Source organism: Notamacropus eugenii, chromosome 1 (genome assembly GCF_028372415.1).
Source record: "Notamacropus eugenii isolate mMacEug1 chromosome 1, mMacEug1.pri_v2, whole genome shotgun sequence".
In the NCBI taxonomy this organism is placed as follows: Eukaryota; Metazoa; Chordata; class Mammalia; order Diprotodontia; family Macropodidae; genus Notamacropus; species Notamacropus eugenii.
This window is the reverse complement of record NC_092872.1, coordinates 695,803,385-695,820,678: the sequence shown is the minus strand read 5'-3', so window position 1 is coordinate 695,820,678 and position 17,294 is coordinate 695,803,385. Positions and strand designations below refer to the sequence as shown.

Genomic DNA, 17,294 nt, shown 5'->3' with positions numbered 1-17,294 from the left:
TCCGACTCCATAGCTCTTTCTCTGGATGTGGATGGCATTTTGCCTCAAGAATCCTTTGGGGATGTTTTAGGTCACCCATAAATTCTTGAAGGAGCTTGAATCAGTTTGAATATTTGGGGGGGAAATTGGAACTATGTGAGAAAAGACTAAGCTGTTGAGATGATTTGATCCTGGCAGCCCAGGAACTCAGGAACAGAAAGGCCTCAAATATACAAAAATATTCAGAGGAGCTTATTTTTGGTGTGATAACAAAAAAAACCCCCAAACACCTAGAAAACTGTGGGTGGCCATTGATTAGGAAAATTATAGTTTATTAAATGTAATAGAATGCTATTGTGTTATGAGATCAATAGGAGGTATTCAAGGAAACCTAGGAAGACTTGTATGAATTGAATGAATAATAGGACCTGGGACCCAGAGCTGGAAGAGGCCTGAGAGACTAACTATTCCAACCTGCTCATTTTACACCTGACTCAGATGGAAGTAAATATAACCTGGGGAACCAAGGGCGCTTAATGCTGCAAACACCTGAGGTACAATTTGGTCACTTGTTTGATTTTGTTTCAATGTTTTTGTTACAAGACACAGTTCAGGGTTGGGGAGGAGAATACTGGAAGAAGACTGGTCTAACACACACATACCATCAATGGACAATCACAACATTACGAGACTGTGAAAACCACATTGATTACAAGAGAAACGAGCATGTATGTGGAACCCAAAGAGTTCACAGTCCTTACAGAAGTTTGCACGTTTATGACAGCAAAAAAAAAGAGGAGGAGAAAACAGGAAGGAGCTTGGGGTGAGAGGGGAAAGATGAAGTAGCCCCTCCTCAAGAACCAGGGCCAGGGCAAAATTTGCATTCTTTTCTTTTGAGAACTACTGGACTATGAAGATAGGAGGGTCCGCTTATCTGCAAAGGACCTCAGCTGCACAAGTATGTCCCAGTCTGGTCCAGACGGCCTGGTACCTGTCTTGACTCCCAAGAACACACAGGGGATCCAGCTTGGGATGCAAACAACAAATTATATCAGCTGGGTGCCTTCATCTTTGACACATTCAGGGATTCCTGCATGGTCTGGGTCCTGTGTTTTTGGAAAAAAAGACAAGTTCAAGGGACCCTTTACCAGCCCTTAAAAGTATGGAGACAGGTTTTATGCTGGTCAAAAATATCACTAAAACAATGGGAGTTTTGTGGCTGTGTTTTTTGTTTTTGCTCATTTTTTGAATTGGTGCAATAAAGGCCAAATCCAGACTACGTGAGTGGAGAAAAATGTTCCTGTTTCCTTAAGCTTACCTTTTGTTCTGGTTCAAACTAACTTTCATGCTGAACCAGAGAGGATTTTGGGAATGTCTAACTCTAAGTGAGATAACTGCCTGGAACAGAGGGCTGTAATCTTACTTCTAAACAAAGGGCTCATCCTCAGCTCCATGATGAGTACCTTCATTCCATGGAAATCACAAATCATCATCATACCCACAACTGTTGGACCTTCCTGATCCAGAATTCTGAAAATTCCATTTTTATATCCTGTCTTAGATGTAGCAAGATGGCACCAGTGATTAGAGCACTAGGCATGGAGTCAAGAAGTTCTGAGTTCAAATCCAGCCTCAGATTCTCACTAGCTGTGTAATGATGGGCAAGTCTTTTCACCTCTGACTCAGCTGCCTCATCTGCAAAATAGAGATAGTAACAAGACCTACCTCTCAGGGTTATTATATATGAAGATAATATTTTGTGAATGGCTGAGGGAGGCCACTGGGTCTGGTCTGGGCATTTGGGTTCAGATAATGTGTGTAAGGCACTAAGTATAGTACCTGGTACACTTCTTTCCCTTCCTCTTATCCTACCATGTCTGCTTCTGCTTTACTCCTCATACACATACATATATATGCATATATATTTTTTTTTCCTCTCATTGAGACCTGCAGTCACTCTACCCTTTTCCTTATTTCCCAGTACATCAGCCTGCTCTGGCTTCCTTGTCTTCCCTTTCATATTCTATGGTTAACCAGCTCAGCTATGTCCTATGCCATACGTACTTTTCTAAACCCCATTCTTAGCCCAGGGCCCTCTGCCAGGTTTGTGTTACCCTTCTGTGAGGATAGAAGGAAAAATGAAAAAGAGCTGTCAACCTGCTTTTATCAGGGAGAGTTTCCAGCCTTCATACCTTAGCAGACAAGAGGCGGAAATGACCATCATAGTCAGTGTGGAGGTGGCCCTAAAGAGATGAAGACCAGGAAAGAATGTGTAGAACAGTACCGACAAGACAGCCTCAAGTGCATATCTGCAATTACAAGACCCAAACCACAAAGTTGGACAATTTGGAGGCAGAAGATGATGTCTGCAGACCAGTCTCACCAGACAAGTTAGAAGTATGAATTGTCCCTTCCCCAGTTTGTGCCCTGGCTCCCAGGTGTGCCAGTCATACCTATACTCTATGTTTGTATCTCTCATTTGTAAGTGTGGTCTCTACATGTGCCCACTCTAGCTACCTGTAGTGTGTGTGTCTGTAGGACAGTGGACGCCAGGTCTGTGGAGGGGAGAGTCTATTGCCATTTCATTACTTACTGTCACAATATTTTGGAGTACCCTGTTTTCCAGAACTAAGGCCCAGCAAGCACCTGGGTCCTGAGCTTGGCATAACACTGTCCTTTGCACTCAGGATGATATCACTCTCTGACACAGCATATTGCGCCAGGTTTCACTCCCCCTGTTTCCCAGGGCCATCCATGACAGTCACAATCCCTGTTTGTCACTGACAGATGCTTCAATCCTCTTCCCATCATAGAACTCTGGTTCTGTGCTCTGCAGTGTGACCACAACCAAGACTTGAGACAATGACTGATCTCACAGGACCTTTGGGAACAGTAACCCAAGACCTAAAATTGATTGTCATGGACCCCCCCCAGGATGTATATAAGTCCCGCCTTTGCTCCAGCAAAACCCTCCTTCTTAGGAGGCAAGGCTTATCTATGCATATGTCATTTTCCTTACTCTGAAATTAATTAAACTTCTGTTTTGTGTCCTCAGGCTTTTGTCTCTAGCCTGCTCTGTTGGTCCAGCTCCAGTCAGGTTAGAGACGAGTTCTGGTCCAGTTGACATTACTATGCCCTTTCATTCAGCACACCTTTCCTTTGGACTAATTGTGTCCTAGATAAGATGAGGGAAAAAATAAATGCATCAGTGGGGATTAAAGAACCAAAGAACTCCAAAAAGCCAACAAAAAGAGAACTAGGGTTTTAAGTGGATATAGACCAACAGAATACATTAAACACGGAGTAACTATCCTGGGGTGTCCCTAATGCCACCAGCAAAAGGTATCAATAAAACTTAAAAGAAGGCAGTTCTGAAAATTAACTAAATAGCCAACAAACAGTGAGCCCCTGGGCGAGCCTGCGCAAGCCACTTCCTCTCTCTGGACCTCACTTTCCCCATCTATAACAGGGACAGCTAGGTGCTGCAGTGGACAGCGTTGGGCTGGAGTTAGGGAGACCTGAATTCCAGTGTAACCTTGGACACTAAGTGGCTGGGTGACCTTGAGCAAGTCTCTGTGCCTCAGTTTCCTCCTCTGTAAAATGTGATAACAGCACCTGCCTGGCAAGGTTGTTGATCCTGTTCAGTCCTTCAGACCTCATGGCTCGTGGTGGCCGCAGAAGAATTGTTAGCTATTGTTAGCAGAGATGGGGGAAGGGTAGTGGGCCAGAAGCGCTCCGAATCCTGTGAACTACAAATCCCAGGATGCATCGTTCTCCGGGGATTTCCCTCCCCCAAACAGGAAGCTGGTGTTGCTGGGCGACGCCAACTCCTGGTGGGCCCCTGTGCTGCCAAAGCCTAGGACTTGGACAGAGACTGGATGGTACGAGGGCGGGGCACTTGTGACCCCGAAGGAAGGATGAGGGCGTCGGGGAGGGGCGGAGGGCGGTGAGGGGGTCCGGACCTTCTGCGGGGGGCGGGGCGGATGGGGGGAGGGGGGCGGGGCTGGTGCTAGACCCCTGTTCTCTTGTAGCCGCCGGAGCCCACGCCATGTGCGAGGGACCCTCCAAGATCTCGGGCCCCATCCCCCCCGACCCCACCCTGTTCCCCGACTACTACAAGCGCCCAGGCACAGGTGAGCGGCCGCAGCAGGACGCAGAGTGGGCTGCTTGGTGGAATGGGGAGGATGTCCGGTGCACCTGGCGGCGGGCACCGCCCAACACTCCCATCAGCGGCTGGGTTCCGTTCTGGCCCCAAAGCTGGAGTGGGTCACAAATCCGAGCTTCCTTTTATTGATAAAGTGTATGCTATTTTGCAACATAAGTAATATGGAAATATGTATAATTTGTATCAAATCTCTTGGCTCCTCAAGAAGGGGAAAGGGAAGGGAGAGAATTTGGAACTCAAAATTTAAAAACATTTTTAAATTGCTTTAAATGGAATTGGAAAAAATAAATTAAAAACAGCAAAGTGGATGATGACATAATGTAGATGGGATCATGTAGAATTATGGTTTTTATGCCCGTGTTTCCCAAAGTGCTTTCCAGTCCTCAAAGAGCTCTCTATACCTGGGAGTTCTGAATGTTCTAGCACCTCCCCCTCCTGCTTGCTTCCAGCCCAGGGACTTGAAGAAAGTGCTCGGAAATTCAGCCTGGAGCCTCCCTGGCAAGGTGCCCCCCTGGACCAGCCTGCCCCTCGAATCCGTCCTGCATCCCAGCAGGGCCTGGTGGGTGTTCTGCTGCAGTTCCAGGAGGTCTCTCTGGGCAGGGAGCCCTTGCCCAAGAGTAAGTGCTAAGAGCAGCAGCCTGGGCCAGCACCAACGAAGCTTCCCTTCACCCACTGTCACCTGCCTCAGGCTTTGAGGAATGGGATGGGAAGCCAGGAAGACCCTAGGATGAAGACCATGATAGACCCACTCACCCCCCCCCCCCCCCCCCCAGGACTAGAACCACAAAAGACACTAGACTAGAAAGATAGGAGACAAGGGGCTATGGCCAACTCTCTGTAACTTTGGGCAAATCCCTCAGCGTTAGTTGCCTCAGGGACCTCCCTAGTGAGAGGCAGTATATTTGGTGCCACAGGACATGGGCATCTTACATTGCCACCTATTTGGTGCTGGACAAGGCACCTGGTGGGGCCTTAGCTTCCTCTTTCAAAAGGAAAGAGGGTTGGACAAGATGATGTCCAGCCTTCCTTCCAATTTAAAAGACCTATGAGAACTTATGAAATGTCCAGGAGTTCAGAGTTCAGGCCTCTGTGCCCCTGGAGCAGGCCTGGCAGTGTCTCCCTGATCCCCAGAGAAAGACCTGAAAGACCACGAGAAGGAGAACATAAGGCGGATCCGGGAGATCCAGAAGCGGTGCCAGGAACAGGAGAAGGGACCAGACCACAGCCGGCCAAAGCCTCTCAAGGCCCTGTGGAGATCGCCCAAGTATGACAAAGTCGAATCTCGGCTGAAAGTCAAGCTGCAGGTACCCCAGGCCTCCAGACCCTGCCTGGCCAGCATCTGACCACCTTCTCTGCCTAGCTGACTGGACTCAGGACCAAGGGCTGCAGGGGGGCTTAGCTTCAGAGCTGGTCTCATTGAGTCCTTCTGCTTTTCCCAGGAGGCATCTGCCACCTCTGGACCAGAGATGCCGGCATTCCTTCGAGCATATTCCTGCTGTGGACCTGGGGTGCATCCTCGTCGTGTGGCTTCTGCAGGCCTGGCTTTGCCCAGGACTGATGGGTCCCAGCCCCCAGGCACTGATGCCAAGGTGATCCATCTGCAGGGCATGCTGGGGGTAGAAAGAAGGAAATAGCAGTATGGCTGTCCCTCTCTCTCAAGTCTTTCCTGCTGCAGCCCCAAGAATCCCACCCTCCATTCTGTTCCTCTGTCCTGTAGGATCAGACTCCAGCTGTGGACTTCATCACCCATAATGCCCGTACAGCCAAAGTGGCTCCTCGGCGGCGCTCACGCTCTGTCCAGTGTCTAGCCAAGGTACAGGAGCAGCAGCGGCAGGCCCAGGAGGAATACAATGCCAGGCAGAAGGGCCAGGTGCCTCTCTAGTAGGTCCTCACTCATCTCTTTTCTATGCCCTATTTCTGCCAGCCCCATCAGGGATTTCAGCTTCTGTCAGGGAAGGGGACAGAGAGCAGACCCAGTGTCCACTGTAGGGAGGCAGGGCCCCCAGTCCTCCACTCCACCTTCATGAATGACTGAGGGAAGCAGTTGGGTCTGATCTGGGCATTTGGGGCCAGTGCAGACATTCACTCTACCTTTTGGTAGCCTGGTAGAACGTAAAGATCTGTGGCGCCGGGAAGCTGAGGAGCGTCAGAGGAACCAGCCTGACCCTGAAATACCCCCAGGCCATACCATGATGCCTGAGAGCCAGCGCCTGGATACCTTGAACTCCCTTCTCCAGAGTGAGTGTCCAGGCCAGTTACAGTCTGGGGGACTAGGCAGGGCCGTAGGGATGGGGTGAGGAAACAGATTGGAGCCAGATAACTATCTTTCCTCCCCCAAGGATCCTCAGTTCCTGCGAGACCCATTCCTTGCTGATTGCAGTATTGCTAACCAGCATCCATGTATGGGGTCATACACAGAGTCAGTGCTGGAGAAATATTTTCTGAGTTATACTGAATCCTGGGGTCCTAGCCCGCAAGAAGAGAGCTGGACCTATGTGCCCCTCACCCTTTCCTTCTTCAGGTCAACAAGAGCTGCTCCGAGAGCTGGTGCTGCTGCCTTCCAGAGCAGATTCCCTTCGAGCCCAGAACCACAAGGCTGAGCTAGAGAAGAAGCTTTCCCAGGTGGAGGAGGCCCTGAAGATCTTCTCCCGATCCAAAGTCTTTATCAAGATGGATTCCTGAGCGCTTCCCCTCTGGCTCCCAGGAAGGCCACTAGACACCCCAGTGCCTCGAGGCCCCCAGGGCTGGAGCTGTCAGGCTCCTGGAAGTGAAGGCACTTGTGACCCTGGCCCAAGGCATGATGGTAACCCCCTCCCCGCCTTCCCCCTAGCCCGGGGCAGCAGAAGGAACAGGCCCAGGGATCTGCTGTTAAGAGTATTTTTCTGTTTTTAAATTAACCATTTTTTCACATAAGCAGTCACGCCAGTATAATTCCTTATTTCTGACGCCTTCCCAATTTAAGACTCCCATCTCTCCCATGCTTCTCTAGAAATGCAAGCCAAGTGGATGGAGGCATGGAGATGGGCTCTGTCAGCTGTATCAGCGAGCTTAGGTGGAGGGCAACAGAAGAACAGCTTTTGTTGCTGGACCCAAAGCTCAGGAGCCTTGGCAGCTCAGAGGGCCAGGAGGAGAGGCTACCAGAGATCCTGACTCCTTCCCCTTCCTCTCCCTGAGCCAGCTGTGATTCCCACCAGGGAAGTGATCCAAGCCCCCCAGAAAGCTCCCCCATAGCAGAGAAGGGCCAGGGTTTTCTAGAAAAGCTTTAATATTTCATAGATGGGGAGGGGCAAGTGAGCAAAGGCACTGCCTCAGCTCCTGAAAAGGCAGCTCCCCAACTGGCTGCCCACTGAGAGGGAGAGGCCTGGGGCAAGGGAAGAGGGCAGGGAAGCCCACCCTCTCCAGGAAGGAGACAGAGCAGGGGCACCTTGGGGAATCGAGGTCAGGAGTTGCTCTTCTCCCATGTCTCACCTTGGCCCAGGCAGAGGCTAGGAGGACAGTAGCCCTCAGGGTCCAGCTGGCCAAATCCCAGACTATAGGGTAATACCACTGCCCTCTTCCCTTAGACTGCCCCCCCGGGCAGGGCTGGCCCCATCCTGACTGTCCAGTGACTGTAAGGATCCTCGAGAGCCAGGCAGCGAGCGACTAGGGCGCAAGTCCCGTTGGGAAGGGGCCAGAGGCACCCCATTAGGGCAAGGAGGGAGGTAGCCAGGCAACCTGTGGCTCTCAATGACCAGGTCACTGTCCTCATCACTGTCTGGTTCGGGAACTTCCGCAGGAGGGAGGGGGGCAGCAGGCAGAGCTCCTGGAGGTCGGCCTGCCCCAGCCCGAACCACGTTGTTGCGTTGGTTGGCAGGCTTGACGGTGACGATGAGGTTGTGGCTGTTGGCCACCATCATGTCTGTCACCTGGTCCAGTGACTTGCCAGCCACATCAATGCCATTGACCTCAAGGATTTCATCACTGACTGCCAGGAGCCCAGTGCTCTCTGCCAGGCCTCCCCGGACCAGGCGGGAGATGAAGATGCCAGGCACCTTCTCCAGGCCTTGGGGTGCCACTCGGACACTAACGCCATCTCGGATGTAGAAGCCCAGTGGGCGGTCTGAGCCATGCTTGTGTAACTTCACACGCCGGTGGCTCTCAGGCAGCAGGTCCACATCAATGACAGAGGAGATCTGGCGGAAGTCCTGGGGAAGGCTGATGAGTAGTGGGGGGCGGGTCCGGTGAGGGGCTGCAGGTCGGAGGAGCAGCCCCTTCTTTCGGCGCTGCAAGGAGTTGGAGGTAAAGGCCATGCCCGTGGGATCCGCTTCTGCTGTGGGATGGAGTAGAGCTCAGTATTGTCCCTTTGGCAGCCCAGCTTCTAATTCTAGAATTGTGCTCCGGGTCCCCAGGCTTTCCTAGTACTTGCCTCTAGGCCTCTAAAGGATGTGGGGGCCCTTGGCTCATCCCTGGGGAGGATATCCTTTCTGCCTGGTTATCCAGGTAGCCCCGCCAGTGGGGGCCCATACACTCTTCTTCCCCTCCTCCCCAGTGTAGCGCCCACCTCGCTTTGCCCAGCCTTTCTCTGCAGGTCCCCCCTCCCCAGATGGTGACACAACAGTTGCCTAGTGGGGTGTGCTTTCCTGTGGTGCTGCTCCCCAGCAAGGCCCAGGAAGTCACACGCAGTAGCAGAGTCAAGAACCCTACTGGGGAACAGCAGGACCCAGCAGTGTGGTGGGTGCAGTACAAAGAGCCCTGGATTTGGGCTCAAATCCTGGCTCTGCTACTCCTTACCAGTGTGACCTGTGGCAAGTCCCTTCCCTTCTCTGAGCCTTAGTTTCCCCTATGTGTAAAATGACAGAGTTGGTCCAGACAATGCACAGGATTTTTTGCACCCAAATCCAGTGAGCTCCAGTGCGTGTGGGAGAGAGTGCCCCATGTGCTGCCTTCCAGCCCTGTCTCTGCTGAGCCAGAAGCCCCCTCCCCCCGCGCAGGCCTCTCACCCCTCTTCTGCACCAGCAGGCGGAGAGGCGGGTGGGCGCTCGCCAGCGCCCGGTGCAGGTTGTCATCGTTGGTGAGGGGTAGCAAATCCCCGTGCACGTCCGTGTAGCCCAGCAGCACATCCAGGCCCGGAATCTGGTGCACGGCCCGGAGCAGCCTGGAGAACTCCTGGAACCCTCCCACCGAGGCTCGGGGCAGGGCGAAGCGCCGGAACTCAGCATCGAACTGCGGGGGGAACATGGGGGGCAGGGGACAGGAATGAGTCAGGCCCCTGCCCGTCCTTGGCGGTCGCCTGAGCCATCTCGATGGGCAGAACCCCCCCCCCCCCCGGGTCCCCTACACACACGCGCACACACGGACCGTCAGACCCCAGCCAGTATCCCCTACCCTGAGAGGGGACCTTGAGAGCTCCAGGGGTGAGCTCGGGAGAGGAGACTGCAGCGCTGTGCCCGTTCAGGAGGGGCTGGCGCGGAATGCGTGGGGCCGGCGGGGGGTCCCCCTGCACCCCGAGGACCGGCTGTGTGCGGGAGCAAAGCCGCGGTGCCCCCCTGCACCCGAGGACCGGCTGTGTGCGGGGGCAGAGCTGCGGTGCCCCCCTGCTCCCCGAGGACCGGCTGTGTGTGCGGGGGCAGAGCCGCGGTGCCCGGCGGGGCGCCAGGCGGAGGGACAGCCAGAGATGGGAGGACAAGGAGCGGGGCCGCGGGCGGAGCCGGGACAGAGCAGGGGAGCCGGGACGCAGGCGGGGCGGGGGGAGGGGCACGGGGCCGGGGCCCTTACTTTGCTCTTCACCTCGATGATGCTGTCGGGGCTCCGCGCCGGGGTCCGCTGGGGCCTGGCCATGGCTGGGCCGGGCCGGCCGGGCCAGGGCTGAGGCCGAAGCGGCGCAGGTGCACAGCCCGGCCCCTCCCCGGCTCCCCCCGCCCGCGCCCTGCAGCAGTGCCCGCCCCGCCCCCTCCCCGCTCCCCTCCCTCGTCCGCGCTGTCCAAGAGCCGCCCGCCCCGATACTGGGGGGAGGTGGGTACCGACCATGACGTCATCTGCGTGGGGGAGGGGGAGGCCTCTGCACGCCGCGCGGAGGGAACGCTGAGACGACGTTCCCTAGGTAACTGAGGGTGGGAGGGGAGGACCGGCGGCCCTGTCCGCGCGGGCGTGCTCACGCGGGGGGTGTGCCCGTGCGCCCCGCCCCGCCTCCCTCCCCGCCCCGCGGGGCTCCTGCGTCCCTGTCATTACTCGTCGCTTCCCCTCCCGAGCCTGGGGCCCCGCTTCCTCCCGGGGGCAGAGTCGGGCTGGGAAATACATCGTGGCCACGACCCGACGCCCCGACCCCCGACCCAAGGATGCGGCCCCCCCCCAGCGGAGGCGCCCTGGGCAGCCCTCCGCATCCCTACCCCGCCCCGCAGGGCAGTCCCTGCGGTCTCCTGTACTCTTTCATCCAAGAAACCCTGATTAAACCCCTGCTGTGGGCGTTGGCAGAAATAGTCTAGAGAATACCGAGGTCCCTGCCCGTTGGGGGCTAATGGCCTCCTGGGGGGTACGGTGGAGTGGGCCCTACACCTAATCCCGAGACACCCCGGTTTCAATCTTGCTAGCTGTGGGCCGGTCATTTTCTTTCAGTTTTCCCATCTATGGAATGGGCACCTCACCGGGGAGTGCCGACGTTAAGGCACAAAGATAGCCACAATAAACAAAATAGCCGTCTAATTAGGGAGGCGCAAAACAAAGTGGTTTATGAGGTCCAAGGAGGGCGTGTGTACCAGCGGAGGGATGGCGAAAGTCTTCATGATGAAGGAAGCTGGTTGGAGGAGGGTTCTCCAAAGCAGAGCTCCCGGGACCTGCTTCCTGCATATTGTGTTACCTTAGGTAAGTCATTGACCTTTTCCTTATCTGGAAAATGGGGTGGTGGCTAGCATAAACATCTGGGGTCCATTCCAACTCTGTATCTATGATCTTAACAAATGGAGCTGCATTCTCTGTGTGCGTGTCTCTCTCTCTCCCCCTCCCGTTTGACCCAATATTTACCTTAAAGTAGGGCTGCCTTTCACCCCTCTACAAATTAGGCTGCAGGGAATTTCTTTAGCTGCAGTTGCCGGCTAAGTTGTTATCCCCATAGGTAGGGACCATGCCTTATACCTCTGTCATGCCAATCCCACCCTCATGGCCGGTCAGTTCTACCTATGACTGACTGATCACTTCTCTACAAAGTGCTCCAAGTAAATAGAGGTTTCCTGGCACATTTTTCATGCTAGCACTATTTCCCCTCTAAAATATTAAATCATGCATGTATTAAGATGCTTATTATTCAGGGAGCTAAAAATAAGCTTTATTTTGCTCCATCATTTTCCGAGGGCACTCCGTTCCTCCCCAGCAGCCCTTCAGACTCGTTTATTTATGACTTCTGTCGGACATCACACACAAAAAAAGGCCAGAGGAGTCTAGGAAAATGCTGCTTTAAGTCATGAGACAGAGTTCTTTAAAAACAGCATTTCTATATCCACAGGAGGACCATCCCCTTCCAAACATTTGGGAAACAGGGTATAGAGCTAGAAGAAGCTGAACTCTTAGAAACTCCTTCTTTTGATGGATGGAGAAACAGACACAGACAGACAAAGTTGTCCAGGGTTGCACAGTGTTAAGTTGCATAAGTAGAAGAACTAGCATTTGAACTGGAGCCTTCTCACTCCAAGTAATAATATCAGCTAACATTTATGTAGCATTTACTATATGCCAGGCATTTTATGATAATTATCTCATTTGATGCCCACAACTCTGGGAAGGAGGTGCTATTATTACCTCCATTTTATAGATGAAGACCCTGAGACAGAGATTAAGTGATTTGCCCAGGGTCACACAGTTAGCGTGTTGTTCAGTCTTTTCAGTTGTGTCCAACATTTCGTGACCCCATTTGGAGCTCTCTTGGCAAAGATGTTGCAGTAATTTGCCATTTCCTTCTCCAGCTCATTTTACAGATGAGGAACTGAGGCAAACAGGGTGAAGTGACTTGCCCAGGGTCACACAGCCTAGTAGGTATCTGAAGATGGATTTGAACTGACTCCAGGCGGCACTCTATCCACTTCACCATCCAGCTGCCTCATCTCAGAGAGATCAAAGAAAAGGGAAAAGGACCCATGTGCATAAAAATATTTCTGGCAGCTCTTTTTGTGGCGGTAAAGAATTGGAAGCTGAGGGGATGCCCATCAATTGGGAAATGGCTGAACACATTATGATATATGACTGTGATGGAATACTCTTGTGCTGTAAGAAACGATGAGCAGCATGGGTTCCAAAAAACCTGGGAAGATTTATATGAACTGATGCAAAGTGAAGTGAACAGAAAGCAGAACTTTGGATACAGTAGCAGCGTATCACATTGTATCACAACCCATTATGAATGACCTAGCTATTCTTAATACAATGAACCAAGACAGTTCCAAAGGACTTATGATGAAAAATACTATCCTCCTTCAGAGACAGATTGATGAAGTTTGAATGTAGATGAAGCATACTTTATTTTAAAGCGTCCTTTTGGTCTGCGTTTTGTAACATCATATGGCAATGTTTTTCATGGCTGCACACATATAATCTCTATTAAATTGCTTGCCTTCTCAAAGAGGGCTGAGGGAAGGTGAGAATTTGGAACTCAAAACTCTCTAAAATGTTGAAAATTGTTTTTATGTGTAAGTGGAAAATTAAAATATAAAACTTCAAAAAACACTACAGAAATCAGTAAACACGTATTAACTGTGTCCCATGTGCCAGGCACTGTGCCAAGCTCTGGAGATAGAGAAAGAGGCAAAAGACAGTTCCTGTCCTCAAGCAGCTTACCATCCGACGGAGGGGATAACATACAAACCAGCTCCATGTGGGATAAATGGGTAATTATCAGAGGAGGGCTGGGGAGACTCCTGTAGAAGGGGGGTCTCGGCTGGGACTTAAGGGAAGGCAGGGAGGTCGGCAGTCCCGGGCGGAGGAGGGATGGCCAGAGACAACGCCCACAGGCCATAGGGAGCGCCCTGGGCCCCGACTGCCGGAAGGCCAGGGTCACGGGAGGGAGCAGGCCGGCTGGCTGGGTGGGAGGCGGCGGGGAACGGCCGCGCGTAGGACATTCGCTCCAGGCTGCGATAGGAAGCCACGCGATGGTACCGAGCGGGGGAGGGGTGCGCGTCACGTGACCCGACCTGCACTTCAGGTCCTACTCCCTCTGGTGCAGGGAGGTTGCAGGGGAGCGGGGAGACCCACCAGCAGTTTTTGCTGCAGTCCGGGTGTGGGGGTGATGAGGGTGTCAGACGGGAGAAGCGGGAGGGAACACGGAGTCGCTGTAGAGGTGAAATGGGGTAAATAGCCGCAGGCAGGACGGCGCGAGCCCCTGCGGACACACGCCCGACGCCGCGCACGCGCACGCGGCCGCCCGAGTCTCAGGGGGCGGGGCCGGAGGCGGGACTTGGACTAAGGTTAGTACTTCCCCGCCCAGCCCAGCGGTTTCCTCTTCCGGAGACAGAGGTCAGTCAGGGCGGCGGGAAATAACGCGCGTCCCTCGCCTCTGGCCCGGGCGCAGGTGGCCATGGCGACGTCGTGGAAGCCTGTCCTGCAGCCCTGGATCCGGGATCTACTCCTCGGGCTGGAGCCTGGAGAGGACCTGGGGCTGGAGGGGAAGAGAGAGGGGCTCGGGCAGCTGCTGGAGGTAAGGAGGGTGCAGAGAGGGGCGTGGCGGACGCCAAAGGTGAAGCCTGGGGTTAAAGGGTGTGGTTAGGCTCTCCAGGTTAGAGGCGGAGCCATTGGGTGAGGGGCGTGGCCAGTAGGGCGAGCGATGTTAGAAGAGGAGGCGTTCCAAGCCTTTGAGCGAGGGGCGTGGTCTTGTGATAAGAGAGGTGGGGGGGAGGGGTAGGCCGCATCTTGGGGGTGTCGCCGTACACTGGGCTAGGGTGGGATCATATGTTGGGGGCGTGGCTGTGCACTGGGCTAGGGTGGGATCATATGTTGGGGGCGTGGCCATCCCAGCCTAGAAAGAAGCCTATTGGAGAAGGGTTATGATCACGGGGAGAATGGGCGGGCTCACCTGTGTGGGGGCGGAGCCTCGGAGACCCTGGGCCACCTCTGCAGGTGATTGAGGAAGCCAAGCCTGGAGAGAGCCTGGAGCTGCTTGATGGAGAGGCCGCTGCTGTACTGCTGGTGACAGATGGCACCCACAGCGTGCATTGCCTGGTGACCCCCGAGGCCCTGAACAAGGCTGCCTGGTGAGGGGCCCTGGCCGGAGGGGCTGAGGGGTTGGGGTCACCTGGGGAGCCTTGGGGGTGCTGGGGAGGGGTGGGCTCATGTGGAGACCCTTGCAGGGAGGAGAAGCACTTTGGTTTTAGGAGGACAGTGGGCCGGCTGCTTCTCCTGCAGGACTTCAGGGTGTCTGTCCAAGAGGTGGCCCAGACTCCTGCGGTGAGTGGGGGCCGGGGGACCCCTGGGCAGGGGTGGGCAAAGGGCTGCAGCTCTGCCTGACTCTTCTCTCCACCCTGCTCAGGGTAATGGGCAGTTCTGTCTTTGGGTGTATCGCTTCATCCTGCTGCCCACGGAGCTGCCAAGGGAGGGCGTGACCAGCTGGTGAGAGGGCCCCTCCTTCCCTTTCCGGAGTCCCCCGCCCCTCCCACACCCTTCTCTCTCCCCTACACCGATTTCCTTCATTGATGCCTTCCCTCTTTTTTCAAGGAGCTCCCGATCCTTTTATTTCAGTCTGGCCTCTACTTGGAGACACTTTTGGGGTGTGTGAAGCTCCCCTCCTCTGACCTAGTGGGTCTGTAATCCTTAGACCATCTTCCCGAGCCAAGCCCTTGTCCCATCCCTATCCTGTGCTTCAGGGCCCTAACCCTCCCTTCTCCTCCTAGTTTCTCTGTTCCCTACACTGACCCTCATTGCCCAGGGAGGAAGGGGAAACCCCAGTAACTATCCTCATTGTCACTTTAGTAACTGGGACCCAGCTGTTCAGAGAAAACTTCAGGAGTATAAAAAGTGAGTACATGCTTGAAAGAGAAATGTGTGGCAGCAGTGGGGAGGTGGGAGGGGCTATGAGGGAGACTTTGGGGCCCAGGAGTGACTCCCTCTCATCTTAAGCTACAGGAAAGCTTTGTGGGGGCATGGGGTCCTAGGGCCCACTAAGGCACAGCTCTCTGCTCTGTCCCTACAGGCACCATGAAAGGGAGAGGAGCCCCCCTAACATAGGTACCCCTGGGAGTCCTGGTGGGGGTGGGGATGGACTGAAGGGAGAAGGGAAAGATTTGTCTTCATTTCCTCACTCAGACTCATCCTCCCCCAGATCGAGGTTCTGCATTGTCCCAGTTACTGGAAGAGATGTGTGAAGACCGACGAAGCTTACTAAGCTGTCAGGCCCAGAGCTGCCTGGAGCTGGGGGGCTCCCAGAGGGGTTCTCTGCCCCTTACTCGATGGGAAGCCTCTCGAAGGAGGACCCGGGTCAGTTTGGAGAGGGTTGGGGATATGAGAGAGAGAGAGAGAGTGTGTGTGTGTGTGTGTGTGTGTGTGTAAAATGGTGCTGTGGCCTAATGGGAGGAGCGGGTGGGCAGGAGTAAAGGAGTCTCATGTCCCCAGACGTAGAGGTGGAAGGAACAGTAGAGATCATCTCTTGTCCATTCTCATTTGTTAGAAGAGAAGAGACTTTGGCCTGAGGAAGTCACTTCTCTAAATTTGAAATCAAATCAAAGTCTCCTGCTCCTTTCACTGCTTCCCCCCCCCCCCCCCCCCCCCCCCCCAGGGAGAAGCTGTGTTCACTGTTCCAGGCCTGAGGCTGCATATTAGTCCAGAAGAGGAGAATACCCTTCGGAATCTGTGGGCAGGTCAGGGGTCCCTGTGGGGGAGGGGAGAACGAGCTGGCTTAGGGACCCAGGATCGCTCACCCCATGTCTTTTCTTTCTTTGTCTTCCCCGCCCCAGTGTCTGAAAACAGCCCTGAACTGCAGAGTTTAGAGAGAACCCCCACAGACCCCTGGCAGTCACTCCCAGCCCTATCCTTGACACAGTCCTCTTCCTCCTCCTCTTCCTATGTAGGTAGGTAAGGAGCAGGGGTGAGGTGGGAAGGGTCCCAGGACAATCTGGCTGGAGCCACAGGGTAGGGGTGGGGCCAGCATGACTCGATGTTGTCTCTGGCTTCCTTCTCTCTTTCCTGTCATTTCTAGAGGCTCTGGACTGTTTACCCATCTCAACTGAGGGAAGCCCGAGTCAACTAAAGGATAACTTCGCCAATGACCAGGAATCTTCCTCTTCAGGGTGCAGGGAGCCCCTCGACCTGTCACCTCTGTTCTTTCAGGGTAGTGGGTCTTTTTGTAACCAGACCTCCTGCCCCCAGGATCCACCCCAGGACGAGCTCCCTCCAGCCCTTCCCTCGCTGCCGACAGCAGCCAGTACCTCTAGGGACAAGTGGATCCCCAGGATAGGGGGCCAGCAGCAGCCCCTTGGAGCGCTGACCAGGGCCAGGGCCAGGGGCGGTAAGGACAGACCAGGAAGCAGGAAGCCAAGCGTGGAGTTCATGAACAAGAGGGTCAAGAGTACCCTCTGGGTTCCAGAGAGTGCTCCTTCAGGCAGTGTCAGCTCAGGGGAAGCGCCAGCCTCAGCCAGGGTGAGAACAGGAGTGGGGGAAGGGAAGACCTTCTGTCCCTCTGTACTGGAGGGAATTGGAGAGGTGAGAGGCTTGGGACTGGTTGACTTTAATTTGAAGGGGGCCTTTCCCCCTACCTTGCTCCTTTTTCCTATAGGTCCCTCCAGAGAGACACCTGGATGGCTCCCCCTTCCAGTACAACTACCCAGAGCCCTGCGTCCGCCTCTGCTCCCAGGTTGTAGCTACCAGGTCAGTGTCTACCAGTCTTCCCTGTTTGCCTTCCACTGGAGGGGCTCCTGTCCTAGCCTGGCACCCCTAAGCCTAGCCTCTGTCCCTTCCCTCACAGACTCCGCCCATCACTCCTGGACTGGGCCAGACAGGTACTGATGGACACTGACCTGGTGGAGGTGTGAGAGGTCAGAGAAGCTGCAGACACTTGTCTTCTACTGTTCCCATCACCTTGGGGGCCAGAGTTAATAAAAAGAGCAGAACTGTAGTTCTTGTCTCTTCCTTTTGGGGCAGAGGAAGTACCTTGGGTGGAGCGGGAGGGGAAGTTAGTTAGTTCCCCTACCCTCAGCCCAATGAG

At 54.4% G+C, this 17,294-nt stretch overlaps 2 protein-coding genes across 9 annotated transcripts; one reads left to right on the top strand and one right to left on the bottom strand.

Moving 5' to 3' along the window:
- Positions 1–3,754: 3,754 nt before the first annotated feature.
- On the top strand, positions 3,755–17,204 carry ACD (ACD shelterin complex subunit and telomerase recruitment factor). 6 transcript variants are annotated; one of them, XM_072636071.1, is made up of 15 exons: positions 10,332–10,981; positions 12,076–12,743; positions 12,878–12,993; positions 13,674–13,799; positions 14,219–14,352; positions 14,449–14,545; positions 14,628–14,707; positions 14,813–14,865; positions 15,068–15,112; positions 15,417–15,571; positions 15,870–15,951; positions 16,048–16,161; positions 16,290–16,729; positions 16,866–16,957; positions 17,055–17,204. In XM_072636071.1, the coding sequence occupies exons 3-15, from the start codon at positions 12,979–12,981 to the stop codon at positions 17,119–17,121; spliced, it is 1,500 nt and encodes a 499-aa protein (XP_072492172.1). In that variant the 5' UTR covers positions 10,332–10,981; positions 12,076–12,743; positions 12,878–12,978; the 3' UTR covers positions 17,122–17,204. The 6 variants fall into 6 exon arrangements, 5 of the variants coding, with proteins under 5 accessions (XP_072492172.1, XP_072492171.1, XP_072492170.1 ...); XM_072636070.1 differs by lacking the exon at positions 14,813–14,865 and adding an exon at positions 15,288–15,322 and having other exon boundaries at positions 13,590–13,799; XM_072636069.1 differs by having other exon boundaries at positions 13,590–13,799.
- On the bottom strand, positions 7,392–10,256 carry PARD6A (par-6 family cell polarity regulator alpha). Of its 3 annotated transcripts, none has more exons than XM_072636076.1 (3): positions 10,148–10,256; positions 9,124–9,346; positions 7,392–8,450 (listed from the first exon to the last, which is right to left on the bottom strand). In XM_072636076.1, the coding sequence occupies exons 1-3, from the start codon at positions 10,148–10,150 to the stop codon at positions 7,675–7,677; spliced, it is 1,002 nt and encodes a 333-aa protein (XP_072492177.1). In that variant the 5' UTR covers positions 10,151–10,256; the 3' UTR covers positions 7,392–7,674. The 3 variants fall into 3 exon arrangements, with proteins under 3 accessions (XP_072492177.1, XP_072492175.1, XP_072492176.1); XM_072636074.1 differs by lacking the exon at positions 10,148–10,256 and adding an exon at positions 9,899–10,033; XM_072636075.1 differs by lacking the exon at positions 10,148–10,256 and adding an exon at positions 9,911–9,995.
- Positions 17,205–17,294: the final 90 nt, after the last annotated feature.

Bases quoted from the DNA above. Each gene is read 5' to 3' on its own strand.
- PARD6A (XM_072636074.1), bottom strand. From the start codon at position 9,961: ATGGCCAGGCCCCAGCGGACCCCGGCGCGGAGCCCCGACAGCATCATC. The intron at 9,347-9,898 runs GTAAGGGCCCCG...TTCCCCCCGCAG, and splicing joins TCATCGAGGTGAAGAGCAAA to TTCGATGCTGAGTTCCGGCG. The intron at 8,451-9,123 runs GTGAGAGGCCTG...ATCCCACAGCAG, and splicing joins CCTGCTGGTGCAGAAGAGGG to AAGCGGATCCCACGGGCATG.
- ACD (XM_072636069.1), top strand. The intron at 16,730-16,865 runs GTGAGAACAGGA...TTTTTCCTATAG, and splicing joins AAGCGCCAGCCTCAGCCAGG to GTCCCTCCAGAGAGACACCT. The intron at 16,958-17,054 runs GTCAGTGTCTAC...CTTCCCTCACAG, and splicing joins TCCCAGGTTGTAGCTACCAG to ACTCCGCCCATCACTCCTGG.